This window comes from Biomphalaria glabrata, chromosome 4 (genome assembly GCF_947242115.1).
Source record: "Biomphalaria glabrata chromosome 4, xgBioGlab47.1, whole genome shotgun sequence".
Taxonomy (NCBI): Eukaryota; Metazoa; Mollusca; class Gastropoda; family Planorbidae; genus Biomphalaria; species Biomphalaria glabrata.
Genome location: NC_074714.1, coordinates 27,593,196 through 27,609,000, shown reverse-complemented (window position 1 = coordinate 27,609,000; position 15,805 = coordinate 27,593,196). Strand labels below are relative to the sequence as shown.

The window sequence follows — 15,805 nt, the reverse complement described above, 5'->3', positions numbered from 1 at the left end:
TGCACACACAAAAATATACATATACATAAGAAAACTGGATGGAGGACTCGCACCAACCAACACATAGAACAGCTCTGTGATGACTCCTCCATAGTGATGGAAATACAAAGAAACAGATGACGTTGGGCAGGTCACCTCGACCGCAGAGGAGCAAAGATTGTTCACTGGCAAAAACCGAAAGGCAGGCGCCCCAAAGGGAGACCACGAGCATGCTGGCTTGATGACGTAGAGGCAGGTCTACAACAGCTAAGGGTCCTGGCACGGTAAAACCCAAGATAGATCAGAATGGAAAGATGTGCTAGAGCAGGACAGGGCCCTTCCATGGCTGTAGTGCCATTGGGATGAATGATGAATCAATAAACGTAATTATTTGTATTTCATGTATCTTATCTTATATAATACAGACTTTACTTCAGACGTTATCGGTGTTGATTTAGAGCCATTTATTATTACAGTTTGTTCTCTCCCTATCAGAAAATCTTTAATCCACCGATGCAATGGACCATTAATGCCGAAATATTTTATTTTTTTAAGCAAACTATGGTCGTGAACTTTGTCAAAAGCCTTGGAAAAATCTAGTAAGATAGCATCTGTTTGTTCACTATTATCTAAACCTTTTGAAAAATCATCAATTAGTCCTATTAGTTGTGTTTCACATGATCTATATTTCCTAAAGCCATGTTGGTATGGTGTGAGGACATTATGTTTGTCTAAGTGGTTTATGATGTTGCTATATATTATGTGTTCTAGGATTTTACATGTGATGCTGGTAAGTGATACGGGTCTGTAGTTTCCTGGGTCAGATTTTTCTCCTTTTTTAAATGGGGGGGTGACATTAGCTTCTTTCTAGTCCTTTGGTACTCTGCCCTGGTTAAGCGATGCCTGAAATAGTATTTTGAACACTGGGGCTTGCTCATTGCTTAGTTCTTTGAGTAATCTAGCTGGAATACCATCAGGTCCGTTGCCTTCGGTGTGCGGTCATTCCTAGGAATGTTATAGAGCAATATAAGTATGTCACTTATTTGTTAATTTTCTGGTTTATTAAAGGTTAATAACAAAAGTCAATTTTTGTTTTAAAAATATAAAAATTCACATGGTATGGATAACCATGGTGGGGCATAAGGATCTCCCTCATTTGGAGTGGGCACCATATGGGCTGCAGTGGCAGTAGAGAAAGGGGACAGGTTTAAGGGTTATTTTACTTTCAATAAATCTAACATTTTTCTTTTTTCCCAAACCATTGGACCGATGAATTGAAATGCAGCTGTTTCAGACCGGACAACGATCTTTTAAAATTCATTTATTTATGTATATTTACACATTTCAACTAGATTATCCAACAAGACTACATTTAAAAATACTTTTTTAAAACGACTTTACACAACTTATTGTTTTCTAATGAACCGTTATGGGGGCAGTTTTGAGATTGTTTTTCAGTGTGTAAGCGATGGCAGTCTGTATTGAACAAAGCAACTAATTTAATTTTTAGACAATCTAAAATGATAATATTGTGGTTGATCAAATGTGACTATATATATAGAGTTTATATTATGATAACATCATTGTCAAATAAAAAGACGACTATTTGAAAAGATATGACAAAGATTCGATCATATGAAAGTTTGTCTCTTCTTTTTCTTCTAGCCAGCTTTATTGCTGCTGAGCTGTGAGCTGCAAAAGAGCTCACAGCTCCAATCTGCAAGTCCCATTGGGTTGAGTTTGAGATGGTATTCCCAGCTTATTCCTACGATTCTAGGACTTAATAATTGCTTACCATAACATTGGAATGACCACCAAAGGAGAAAGCAAAGCGAATTGGAAGTCATTGACGAGGTAATAAGTCCAAGGCATACACTGATAGAATAGTCATAATAATCGAATTAGTTCAAATGCATAATGTAAACAAGCAAAATTAAAAAAAATCCTTTAAAAAAAAAACAAATTTTTATCTAAAGGGAAAGAACTCCGTGCTTAAAGTTATATGTACTATAAATGTACAAGTTATTTCCCTTATTCGATATATAAAAAAAATACCAATAATTAATTGACTAATTGAGTATTTTTATTTATTGACTCTTGTTTTGTTAGGTAATATAAATATTTGTTTAAAGTATCAGCTTGATCGGAGAATGCGTGAGGAAGAAATAGCGTTTAAAATTATTTAAGGGGACTAAACGCAACAAATTTAGCCATATTGGTGAATACTGAAATATTAGTTTCTTTGTTGCTATTAAACAAAATAATGAATTACAAGTAATGCAAACGGCCGTTGACACATTCTCTTTTGTCAATGAATAATTGTGCGAAGTTCATCTCAAACACTTTTTCATGTGGCTGTGGAACCTTATTTTGGAGAGACAATTCCATCCAAATATATTGCAGGTTAAGGTGGCTTTCGCTTTGGTGGTAGAGGAACGGCCATTTTTCATATGACAAGCTTTTCTTCAAGAGCTGAGGACATGTTTTCTTGCTGTCTATAGCTTTCTTGGTCACCGTCTCTCTCCAACTAGTGCGGTCAAGGGCTATGTCTTCCCAATTGTCAGTATCAATGTTCTTTGTTTTAAAATCCCGTTTTATCACATCCACGTAACGGTTGTGGGGGCGAGCAGTTTTTCTTGAGCCAGACGCAAGTTTACCGTAGAGAATGATTTTCAGGATGCGATTGTCCTCCATCCGTTGCCTGATGTCTGTAAAGATGCTGGAAAGACCCTTCGCGCAAGAATCTCATTATTGCACACTCTCTCTTGCCATGGGATTTCCAAGATCCTTCGGAGGCAGTGCAAGTGGAAAGAGATTATTTTCCCACTTGCTTTGCGTAGGCAGTCCATGACTCACTGCGTACAGTACGCATGCTTTGTAGACCTCCTTTCTTGGTCGCTGTAGTGAGCTTCTGTTTTTTCCAACCTGTTAGTCGGAATCTAGTTAAGGTCGATGCGGTCTTACCTTTGCGTCTAGAGACAGGTCATCTTGAATTGTAGATCCAAGATAACAGAAAGCATCCAGCTTGTTATCGTCGACGAGGATGGAGGGTAGTGCTGTAGCAGGGGGTCCCATAAAATTCGTTTTCTTTGTGCTAATGGTTAGGCCATACTCTTTACAAGCCTGAGAGAAGCGGGACATTAGTGAGTGAAGCTCCTTTTGTGAGTGTGCCACTACCACTGCGTCGATCTCGAAGAGCATATCTCTTAAGAAGGTGATTCTGATTTTAGTTTTGGCCCTGAGTTTGGCAATATTTACAAGTTTGCCATCAAATCTAGAATGAAATAAAGATTGATACCTTCGATGGATTTGTCAAACGCGTGGTAGATTAGCATTGAGAAGAGTATTCAGAAGAGGGTTAGGGCTAGAACACTTGTTTAACTACGACGTTAATACAGAAACTTTCGGAGCAGACGTCATTGAACTGCACATATTTTGGTGAAAGGAAACAATTACATTTAGTAGCTTCGTATTACCTGTATCTAATATTGGAAGCATTTTATGGAAAACGATGGGCTTAGAACTATTACCCCTTATGGCGTTAACAACCTTGCGGAACCATTTATAGTTATACTAGTCGACAGGCGGCGTAGCATACGCCGCTATTTTGCAGAGCCGACTTTAGGCCACTGCAACCTATGCGATCGCAGTGGGCCCCGCACTGTCATAGGCCCCACGCTAATCCTAGGTGTAAATTTTTAAATTAAACCATTTTATAACTTATAACAGATTTTCCTCGGCCTTCTGATTTACCAGGTGCTCCTGGAAATCTTTTGAAATTACAAATATTCGAAAAAGTCCTGGAAATCTCCGGAAATTATTAAAATCTTTTGTAAACTCATAAAAATATTCTGAAATATAGACTAAATTGTCATTTTGGGATGTCATTCAATATGGAAAATGCCAATCCTACGCGAGATAAAAAAAAACGACATTATACAATACCCATAATTGTGGAATCTAGCGAAAGACGTTTCTCGCGCCTTAAACTAATGCAGAATTACTTGAGGTCAACAATTCTCAAAGATAGATGAAAACATTTGGTAATTCTTGCTACTGAGCGTGATCTATGTAGGAAACAGAATTTTTATGATACATTGTATGACTTCGATACAAGCATGCTCGTAAAGTAATTCTGTACGTAGTAAAGAATGAATAAAATGTAAAGACGAACTTATTTTATAATACAAACTCTTAATTTTCACTTATTATCAGTATTCCTACCCAAACTGGGCACCGTGAAATCCGTTTCGCATAGGGCCCCACAATGGTTAAGTCCGGCCCTGCTATTTAGTGATGGTCGAATACTTCTTGTTCTTTCCACCCTTTTTTTTTCGCCGCAAAAGTTACGTGGGGTAATTCTAGTCCGACTTGCAGAAATAAAAGAGTGATCTTTGCTGACTTCTTGGTGGTGTCAGGATGGTTGAGCCATGAAGAGAATTATATATATAGAGAGAGAGATAGTGAAATAAAAAAAATGACGTTCAGGAACATTTTGCGCATCGTCTTTTCAGTCTGGATCTATAAGGTTTCTAGTATAAGAATTTTTTTATATTCTCCGTAGATTTACAAATTCGCTTACCCAGCATTTTTTTCTTGGGGAGAGGAAATTGGGGCCGGGAAAAAATTAGTTTAAAAATGTCATTCTTTAGTTATTAAATATAAAATAATCGCTCATGCAAATGTTGATCAGTAGTATATATAGAGAAATTGACTTTAAAAAAAAAAGTATTTTTATTTTATTTTACTTGTTTGTGTGTTATATAAAATCTTCATCTTTTTGGCCTGGCACCTTTTCTTGTGGATCTGCACTAATCTCTAGATCTGAGCACATGCTTTCAACAAAGGTAATGCTGGATTCAGGAATGTCCTCCCGACTAGTCTTAAAATAAACTTGATTGCGCTTACAGTTTTAATATGTGCAGTGTCAAATTACAAAACTTTTGTTTGAAGGTATACTGCATATAGGAAGTGCCGTAGCACAGAGACAGCAGTGGTCAGGGTACTAAACGACTTACTTTACAATTCCGGCAAAGGCCACATATCAATTCTTTCCATGCTGGACTTGTCCGCAGCCTTTGATACGCTAGACCATGAAATTATGATGGCCAGATTCTCTGCAACTTTTGGTTTAGCAGGAGTCGTCCTAAAGTGGCTTGGATCCTACCTGACGGAACGCACCCAAAGTGTCGTTGTTAGCGGGACGGAATCAACAAGCTTAATTTTGAAGTACGGAGTACCCCAAGGATCAGTTCTAGGCCCAGTACTGTTCACTATGTATACATATCCACTCAGCGGTGTCATACGGCCAACCGGCATCTTATACCATTTCTTTGCCGATGACTCACAGTTATACAATTCATCAGTACCCTCAGTGAGTCAGTGGTGTCGCATCTGGCAGAGAAAATCAGTAGTACCGTTGCAAGGGTGGAAATAAACTCAAGATGAACGAAGACAAGACAGAAATAATTAAGATTGGCACTAGAAACAATGTCTCAAAAGTTGAAAGCACAGATTCTCTCTTTATCACGAACTGCCATGTTCCTTTTGTCCATGTAGTGCGGAATCTTGGAGTTTTCTTCGACTCAACACTATCTTTCGACCCACACATAAGTCAGCTCTGCAAAGGTGTTTATCTGCAGCTGCGCAGATTAGGCCAGATCCATCCATATTTAACAAGAGAGTCAACAAAAACGCTAGCTGTGGCATTCATACTCTCCCGCCTTGACTACTGCAACGCCGTGCTAACAGGTATACCTGATGACAAAATAGCCAAGCTGCAACGTATACAGAACAACGCCGCACTAATAGTACTTAGAAAAACAAGACAAGATTCTGCTACTACGCTCTTGCGCACGCTCCATTGTCTTCCCGTGAAAGCGAGAATCGATTACAAGGTCGCCACACTTTGTCATCAGTGTATGTATAACAATGAGATGCCCTTGTACCTTAGCGAACTGATTACTCCATATGTCCCCCAGAGAGCCCTGCGCTCAATGGACTCAACGCTTTTAGTAGTGCCACGTTTCTCCCTCAAAAGCTACGGTCTGCGTGCTTTTTAAGTTCACAGACTAAAGGTTTGGAACTCACTCCCCATTGATCTTAGACAGACAACATGCTACATCACTTTTAAGAAGAACATTAAGACCTATCTGTTTAAAACTTTTTTAGATTAACTGTCATTTTAGCTCTCGTGTTTTTGTTTGTAATGTTGTTACAGCGCATTGAGCCTACATTTTGTTTGTTAACAGCGCTTTATAAATAAAATTATTATTATTATTATTATTATTATACTTGTTAGTGTTTATTTCCGTTTATACAGGGGAACAAAAACCCAGTAGGAGAGAAATTTAAAATTCTGCCTTTTAAACTAAAAATCTGCTTTAGATCTAGTAGAAGAATTTTCATCTGTACTTGTCTATATCTCCAGAATTTCTATAACTTTTGAAAATGTTGATAGACTTGGATAGAAGTTTCACTAACTCCAAGACATGGCCTCGATTCTGCCCTTCCAATTCTTCTTCAACTCGTTTGAAATGCCAAGGAAATGCCAAATTCTGCTTTGAGAGAAAACGAATGATGTCCAAGATTCTTTTCTAGAGTCTTTCATCTTTTTTTCCCAAGTGTTTAAAAAGTTATTGTGCCTTGCTGTCAATGCTCGGAAACTTTCAGCTCCCTCCAGGCGATGAATGTCTTTTAAATTTCAAGTTTTGACGATAACATTCACCCATTAGTTAATTTCAATGCAGATGTAGAACTTGATCTTGTTGAGAAGAGCCAGAAGGGAAACAAAATAAATACATACACTTTCTCATAACTTTTCTCGCCTTTGGCTTTCGCCAGAAGAACCAAACCTTTGAAAGCTTCGTCATCTTTACTTTCGCTGATTCTTGAGGCGGCTCCACGCTGTATCTTGAAGAAATCAGTCTAAACGGATGTAACACTCAAATAATCAAATCCAATAACAAGGCAGAAAATACTCGACGCTGATGAACGAAGTCGAATAAGGCGTTTAATACGTAATGAAAAGAACCGTCGAATGTCGCTCAGCTAAATATCTCCTCTAGAAACTAACGCCGACTAAATCAGACGTTTCTATAAAGCTGCCAAGAGTAGTCTGTGTTAACGTTCGTTACACTTCAAAACCTAGTCTTGTTTTTAATCATCACTTCACTGCCGCTAAAACAAAACTTGACCTTTTTGATGAAATAACTTTTCGCGCGAAATCTGTGTCCTTATCAGACTGTTATATAAGCAAGAGAAAGTTTTACTACAATTCATTTGCCAAAACTGTGTACGTGGGCGAAACATTGGATTGAGATTTCATAAGCAAACGGACATGTTTATATTTTGTTGAGAAGAAAATAATATATATATATCGATTGTATCTTATTTAAAAAAACACTTACCATTTTGTCAGACATGTAAAAGTTGCTAATAAATAAAACATTAGCCCACCAATGGTCGGAACATTGTGTATTAGGTTTTAATCCACTTCTGAACTCTGACCCAGCAGTTAGACTAGGTCCTAAGTTTGTGTAGATCATTAATATGAAATAATAACAAGGAACTATCCTGCAAAGAAATGAAATGTTTGTATTCAACAAAACTGAACATTCAAAGAGAGAGACAAGTTCTATTGTACTTTAGAATCCAATGCAGTGCTGGATCAACTATGCAATACACCACCCACACCGAACGTTAGTTCATTGATAGTTCAATGGGAATGTTACATTTTAGTTTGACACAAAGCTTTCTATTAAGCCTTTGAATTCTTAATTCGTTATGTTCATAAAAGGCCGCATTCTATATATACAACGTAACGTACAGATGTTTAATAAAATAAAATAGACTTCCATATTTTTAAAAATTCGTCTATTCATTTTTCAAATTCATGGGAACTGGATGGAAAAAACGACACGGATCTCAAAAAATGACTACGATTTTCCTAGAAATTTAACAGCTGGTGTATATCTTTGGGAAAAGAATTACAAACTAATCGGCCACACTTAGAAAACTCTAAATTGACCGTTATAATGTTTTAAAGTGTTATCATCTTCAATTCAATTTGGTGTTGACAATCTTCCAACAGACATATCACAACATTTATTTTTTTTCCACATGTAGTCCCTAATCATTAAAGAGTTTAATAAATAAATGACGTTCAATAGCGCACCTGAAAACTTATCATTTAAATGATGAAAGTTAATGTCTTTAACGATATTTTTTTTTAAATTCCCCATTGTGAAAGTGTCATTTGTTCCTTTGTCTCAAAAAGTTCTGAATTTTAATTTTAAAATCCTTTTCACATGTCGCCATAGATCAGCAGATAGTGGGAAACGGTTGAAGGCTTTGTTCAATGATTTAGGGTTATTTTTTAAGCTCTTAGTGGCATATGAATCATGCAATGTCAACTTTTTTTCTTCAAGAATACCTATTGTTGAATTTAGATTCTCAGTCATAATATTTCCGTTTGAAAAATCATCATATATGCCAACATTTTGAAACTGACATTTACTAAACTTTGTTGGTTGTTGAACTAAAGAATTTTTTGGGTTGCTCCAAATTTACCTGCTACAACAATGATTGCTTCCAGTAGGAGTTGAAGCTCAGAGTTAAAAAACGATCAATGCACATAAGAATGAATCTCTTTTTCTCTTCTTAAATAGTGAGTCCGGCATCTTGTCAGCTCGCCTGATATTTTCTTCTTGGTTTTAATATTTTTTCTTCGGAATCACAGTGCTTTTTTTATAAGTCTTTTTTTTTTTAAAGTAACACTTTGCGCTAACGAGTTAGGCATTTGGTAAAATGGTAAAACCGTGTACCGTGGCCACTACATAGCAGTCGCAGCGCAAACCTGTGTGTCATCAGTCCTAGTGTGTCAAATCGCCGTACTGGAGTCATGGACGTTAATCTACTACGTCGCATAGGACGCACATGTGTATTACTCAAATACTAGATAGCGAGGTTTTCCGAAATATTCGTCGACTTGGCATCGGGCGTAAACTGCCGCCAGTTCGTGGGTCTAGGGCTGGGTCTAGGGCTGGGTCTAGGGCTGGGGCTGGGTCTAGGGCTGGGTCTAGGGCTGGGGTCTAGGGCTGGGTCTAGGGCTGGGGTCTAGGGCTGGGGTCTAGGGCTGGGTCTAGGGCTGGGGTCTAGGGCTGGGGTCTAGGGCTGGGTCTAGGGCTGGGTCTAGGGCTGGGCGTCTTATTCGCCTATGGTAAATCCCATCGCAATTCCACTCAACAGTCACACAGTTTCCAGGACTCTTAACTGTGTTGTTAACCCCACCCCTACCCCTGTCATTTCTTCTACGACAGAGTTCAGCAGTTCCCTACTAAACTGTTTTATTAACCACCCCACCCCTATTGCTCCTCACACAACAGAGGTCAGATGTCCCCATCAAAAACCTATAATTCGTGATATTACTCCTCCGGTGTCTTCAAAATGTGCTACGCCTCTGGTGACTATATTCTCCAGTTTGCTTAAAATAATGCACCTAAACGCCCGGTCATGCAGTAACAAAGCTCTTGAGCTGGCAGACACCATCACTGATGATAGCTACGACATCGTTTTCCTTAGTGAGACATGGTTTAAAGAAGTTGGTGATGAGCCAAGAACCACTGAGCTAACGCCACCAGGCTTTATTTTAAAGAGTCTCCCTCGAAAAACAGGCAGCGGGGGGGGGGGGGGGGGTCAAGCAATACTGTACAGAGATAGTCTAGCCAAGTATGTAACAATAAGACCTGAAAGCTCAACGTACACCACCTTTGAGATGTGCGAGTTTCGCCTTTCCCACCACAGTAGAACACTGACTTTTATTTTCCTGTACCGCCTACCACCAAGCAAGAGAAATAAATTGACAACAAAAGTTTTCATCGAAGAATTTCAAGACCTCCTTGACAGTCACATATCAACAAAAGATCTATTTGTCATAGGCGATGTGAACTTGCATTTTGACAGTGAAAATGAGACATACTCGATGACGCTAAAAATGCGCTAAAGGATCGAAACTTAGACCAACTGATAAATGTTCCGACACACGTCAAAGGCCATACTCTTGACTGGATTGTTACAAATGCAAGTGAGCTTATAGCCAAACTCAATGTACACTTTGAAATGCGCCTATCAAAAGCAAAAAAGCCAAAGAAAAACGTGACTTCCCGTAAACTTAAAGCCATAGATATTGCCTCCTTCAAAGTGGAGTGACCTCTTTGCTGTTGCAACAGAGCAACACAGACGTTCTCAGCAATTACAATTCTTGCTTGAAAAAGTTGCTGGACAGCCATGCACCTCTTGTCACTCGTACAGTCTCAGTTAGGCCATCTGCACCCTGGTAGACGGAAGACATAAAGACTGCCAAACTTATTCGCCGACGTACATTTCAAAAGACAGGTCTGACGATACATCGACAAATATACATACTAGAAAAAAAAAAAAGGTTAACAGTATGATTAGAGACGCAAAAGCTAGCGATGGCGAGCATCTAGATCAGTTCAAAGTTTATAGCGATGGCGATCATCTAGATCAATTCAAAGTTATTAGCGATGGCATAAATCTAGATCAGTTCAAAGTTTATAGCGATGGCGATCATCTAGATCAATTCAAAGTTTATAGTGATGGTGAGCATCTAGATCAATTCAAAGTTTATAGCGATGGCGATCATCTAGATCAGTTCAAAGTTTATAGTGATGGTGAGCATCTAGATCAATTCAAAGTTTATAGCGATGGCGATCATCTAGATCAGTTCAAAGTTTATAGCGATGGCGAGCATCTAGATCAATTCAAAGTTTATAGCGATGGCGAGCATCTAGATCAGTTCAAAGTTTATAGCGATGGCGATCATCTAGATCAATTCAAAGTTTATAGTGATGGCGATCATCTAGATCAATTCAAAGTTTATAGTGATGGTGATCATCTAGATCAATTCATAGTTTATAGCGATGGCGATCATCTAGATCAATTCAAAGTTTATAGTGATGGCGATCATCTAGATCAATTCAAAGTTTATAGCGATGGCGAGCATCTAGATCAATTCAAAGTTTATAGCGATGGCGAGCATCTAGATCAATTCAAAGTTTATAGCGATGGCGATTATCTAGATCAATTCAAAGTTTATAGCGATGGCGAGCATCTAGATCAATTCAAAGTTTATAGTGATGGCGATCATCTAGATCGATTCAAAGTTTATAGTGATGGTGATCATCTAGATCAATTCATAGTTTATAGCGATGGCGATCATCTAGATCAATTCAAAGTTTATAGTGATGGCGATAATCTAGATCAATTCAAAAGTTATACCGATAGCGAGCATCTAGATCAATTCAAAGTTTATAGCGATGGCGAGCATCTAGATCAATTCAAAGTTTATAGTAATGGCGATCATCTAGATCAATTCAAAGTTTATAGTGGTGGTGATCATCTAGATCAATTCATAGTTTATAGCGATGGCGATCATCTAGATCAATTCAAAGTTTATAGCGATGGTGAGCATCTAGATCAATTCAAAGTTTATAGTGATGGCGAGCATCTAGATCAGTTCAAAGTTTATAGTGATGGCGATCATCTAGATAAGTTCAAAGTTTATAGTGATGGCGATCATCTAGATCAATTCAAAGTTTATAGCGATGGCGATCATCTAGATCAATTCAAAGTTTATAGCGATGGTGAGCATCTAGATGAATTAAAAGTTTATAGTGATAGCGAGCATCTAGATCAATTCAAAGTTTATAGCGATGGCGATCATCTAGATCAGTTCAAAGTTTATAGTGATGGTGAGCATCTAGATCAATTCAAAGTTTATAGCGATGGCGATCATCTAGATCAGTTCAAAGTTTATAGCGATGGCGAGCATCTAGATCAATTCAAAGTTTATAGCGATGGCGAGCATCTAGGTCAGTTCAAAGTTTATAGCGATGGCGATCATCTAGATCAATTCAAAGTTTATAGTGATGGCGATCATCTAGATCAATTCAAAGTTTATAGTGATGGTGATCATCTAGATCAATTCATAGTTTATAGCGATGGCGATCATCTAGATCAATTCAAAGTTTATAGTGATGGCGATCATCAAGATCAATTCAAAGTTTATAGCGATGGCGATCATCTAGATCAATTCAAAGTTTATAGCGATGGCGAGCATCTAGATCAATTCAAAGTTTATAGCGATGGCGATTATCTAGATCAATTCAAAGTTTATAGCGATGGCGAGCATCTAGATCAATTCAAAGTTTATAGTGATGGCGATCATCTAGATCAATTCAAAGTTTATAGTGATGGTGATCATCTAGATCAATTCATAGTTTATAGCAATGGCGATCATCTAGATCAATTCAAAGTTTATAGTGATGGCGATAATCTAGATCAATTCAAAGTTTATAGCGATAGCGAGCATCTAGATCAATTCAAAGTTTATAGCGATGGCGAGCATCTAAATCAATTCAAAGTTTATAGTAATGGCGATCATCTAGATCAATTCAAAGTTTATAGTGATGGTGATCATCTAGATCAATTCATAGTTTATAGCGATGGCGATCATCTAGATCAATTCAAAGTTTATAGCGATGGTGAGCATCTAGATCAATTCAAAGTTTATAGTGATGGCAAGCATCTAGATCAGTTCAAAGTTTATAGTGATGGCGATCATCTACATGAGTTCAAAGTTTATAGTGATGGCGATAATCTAGATCAATTCAAAGTTTATAGCGATGGCGATCATCTAGATCAATTCAAAGTTTATAGCGATGGTGAGCATCTAGATCAATTCAAAGTTTATAGTGATAGCGAGCTTCTAGATCAGTTCAAAGTTTATAGCGATGGCGAGCATCAAGATCAGTTCAAAGTTTATAGTGATGGCGATCATCTAGATCAGTTCAAAGTTTATAGTGATGGCGATCATCTTGATCAATTCAAGTTTATAGAGATGGCGATCATCTAGATCAACTTAAAGTTTATAGCGATGGTGAGCAACTAGAGCAATTTAAAGTTTATAGCGATGGCGATCATCTAGATCAATTCAATGTTTATAGCGATGGCGAGCATCTAGATCAATTCAAAGTTTATAACGATGGCGATCATCTAGATCAATTCAAAGTTTATAGCGATGGCGATCATCTAGATCAATTCAAAAATTATAGCGATGGCGAGCATCTAGATCAATTCAAAGTTTATAGCGATGGCGATCATCTAGATCAATTCAAAGTTTATAGTGATGGCGATCATCTAGATCAATTCAAAGTTTATAGTGATGGAATTCATCTAGATCAATTCAAAGTTTATAGCGATGGCGATTATCTAGATCAATTCAAAGTTTATAGCAATGGCGAGCATCTAGATCAGTTCAAAGTTTATAGTGATGGCGATCATCTAGATCAGTTCAAAGTTTATAGCGATGGCGATCATCTAGATCAGTTCAAAGTTTATAGCGATGGCGAGCAACTAGATCAGTTCAAAGTTTATAGTAATGGCGATCATCTAGATTAGTTCAAAGTTTATAGCGATGGCGAGCATCTAGATCAGTTCAAAGTTTATAGTGATGGCGATCATCTAGATCAGTTCAAAGTTTATAGCGATGGCGAGCATCTAGATCAGTTCAAAGTTTATAGCGATGGCGATCATCTAGATCAATTTAAAGTTTAAAGCGATGGCGATCATCTAGATCAATTCAATGTTTATAGCGATGGTGAGCATCTAGATCAATTTAAAGTTTATAGCGATGGCGATCATCTAGATCAATTCAATGTTTATAGCGATAGTAAGCATCTAGATCAATTTAAAGTTAAAAGCGATGGTGAGCATCTAGATCAGTTCAAAGTTTATAGTGATGGCGATCATCTAGATTAGTTCAAAGTTTATAGCGATGGCGAGAATCTAGATCAGTTCAAAGTTTATAGTGATGGCGATCATCTAGATCAATTTAAAGTTTATAGCGATGGCGATCATCTAGATCAATTCAATGTTTATAGCGATGGTAAGCATCTAGATCAATTTAAAGTTTATAGCGATGGCGATCATCTAGATCAATTCAATGTTTATAGCGATGGCGAGCATCTAGATCAATTCAAAGTTTATAGCGATGGTGAGCATCTAGATCAGTTCAAAGTTTATAGTGATGGCGATCATCTAGATCAATTCAAAGTTTATAGCGATGGCGATCATCTAGATCAATTCAAAGTTTATAGCGATGGCGATCATCTAGATCAATTCAAAGTTTATAGTGATGGCGATTATCTAGATCAATTCAAAGTTTATAGCGATGGCGAGCATCTAGATCAATTCAAAGTTTATAGTGATGGCGATCATCTAGATCGATTCAAAGTTTATAGTGATGGTGATCATCTAGATCAATTCATAGTTTATAGCGATGGCGATCATCTAGATCAATTCAAAGTTTATAGTGATGGCGATAATCTAGATCAATTCAAAGTTTATACCGATAGCGAGCATCTAGATCAATTCAAAGTTTATAGCGATGGCGAGCATCTAGATCAATTCAAAGTTTATAGTAATGGCGATCATCTAGATCAATTCAAAGTTTATAGTGGTGGTGATCATCTAGATCAATTCATAGTTTATAGCGATGGCGATCATCTAGATCAATTCAAAGTTTATAGCGATGGTGAGCATCTAGATCAATTCAAAGTTTATAGTGATGGCGAGCATCTAGATCAGTTCAAAGTTTATAGTGATGGCGATCATCTAGATAAGTTCAAAGTTTATAGCGATGGTGAGCATCTAGATCAATTTAAAGTTTATAGCGATGGCGATCATCTAGATCAATTCAATGTTTATAGCGATGGTAAGCATCTAGATCAATTTAAAGTTAAAAGCGATGGTGAGCATCTAGATCAGTTCAAAGTTTATAGTGATGGCGATCATCTAGATTAGTTCAAAGTTTATAGCGATGGCGAGCATCTAGATCAGTTCAAAGTTTATAGTGATGGCGATCATCTAGATCAATTTAAAGTTTATAGCGATGGCGATCATCTAGATCAATTCAATGTTTATAGCGATGGTAAGCATCTAGATCAATTTAAAGTTTATAGCGATGGCGATCATCTAGATCAATTCAATGTTTATAGCGATGGCGAGCATCTAGATCAATTCAAAGTTTATAGCGATGGTGAGCATCTAGATCAGTTCAAAGTTTATAGTGATGGCGATCATCTAGATCAATTCAAAGTTTATAGCGATGGCGATCATCTAGATCAATTCAAAGTTTATAGCGATGGCGATCATCTAGATCAATTCAAAGTTTATAGTGATGGCGATCATCTAGATCAATTCAAAGTTTATAGCGATGGCGAGCATCTAGATCAATTCAAAGTTTATAGCGATGGCGAGCATCTTGATCAGTTCAAAGTTTATAGTGATGGCGATCATCTAGATCAATTCAAAGTTTATAGTGATGGTGAGCATCTAGATCAGTTCAAAGTTTATTGTGATGGCGAGCATCTAGATCAGTTCAAAGTTTATTGTGATGGCGATCATCTAGATCAATTCAAAGTTTATAGTGATGGCGAGCATCTAGATCAGTTCAAAGTTTATAGTGATGGCGAGCATTTAGATCAGTTCAAAGTTTATAGCGATGGCGATCATCTAGATCAATTCAAAGTTTATAGCGATGGCGATCATCTAGATATATTCAAAGTTTATAGCGATGGCGATCATCTAGATCAATTCAATGTTTATAGTGATGGCGATCATCTAGATCAATACAAAGTTTATAGTAATGGCGATTATCTAGATCAATTCAAAGTTGATAGCGATGGCGAGCATCTAGATTAGTTCAAAGTTTATAGCGATGGCGATCATCTAGATCAATTTA

General features: G+C 37.4%; 1 protein-coding gene across 4 annotated transcripts in view; it reads right to left on the bottom strand.

Moving 5' to 3' along the window:
* Positions 1-15,805, bottom strand: part of LOC106079467 (uncharacterized) — a 176,073-nt gene that overhangs the window by 30,331 nt on the left and 129,937 nt on the right. For all 4 annotated transcript variants that reach the window (XM_056025484.1, XM_056025482.1, XM_056025481.1 and 1 more), the window contains 2 exons: positions 7,389-7,554; positions 1,775-1,854 (listed from right to left, as the gene is read on the bottom strand). In XM_056025484.1, coding sequence (XP_055881459.1) covers positions 1,775-1,854; positions 7,389-7,554 — 246 coding nt within the window. The remainder of the gene's footprint in view (positions 1-1,774; positions 1,855-7,388; positions 7,555-15,805) is intronic.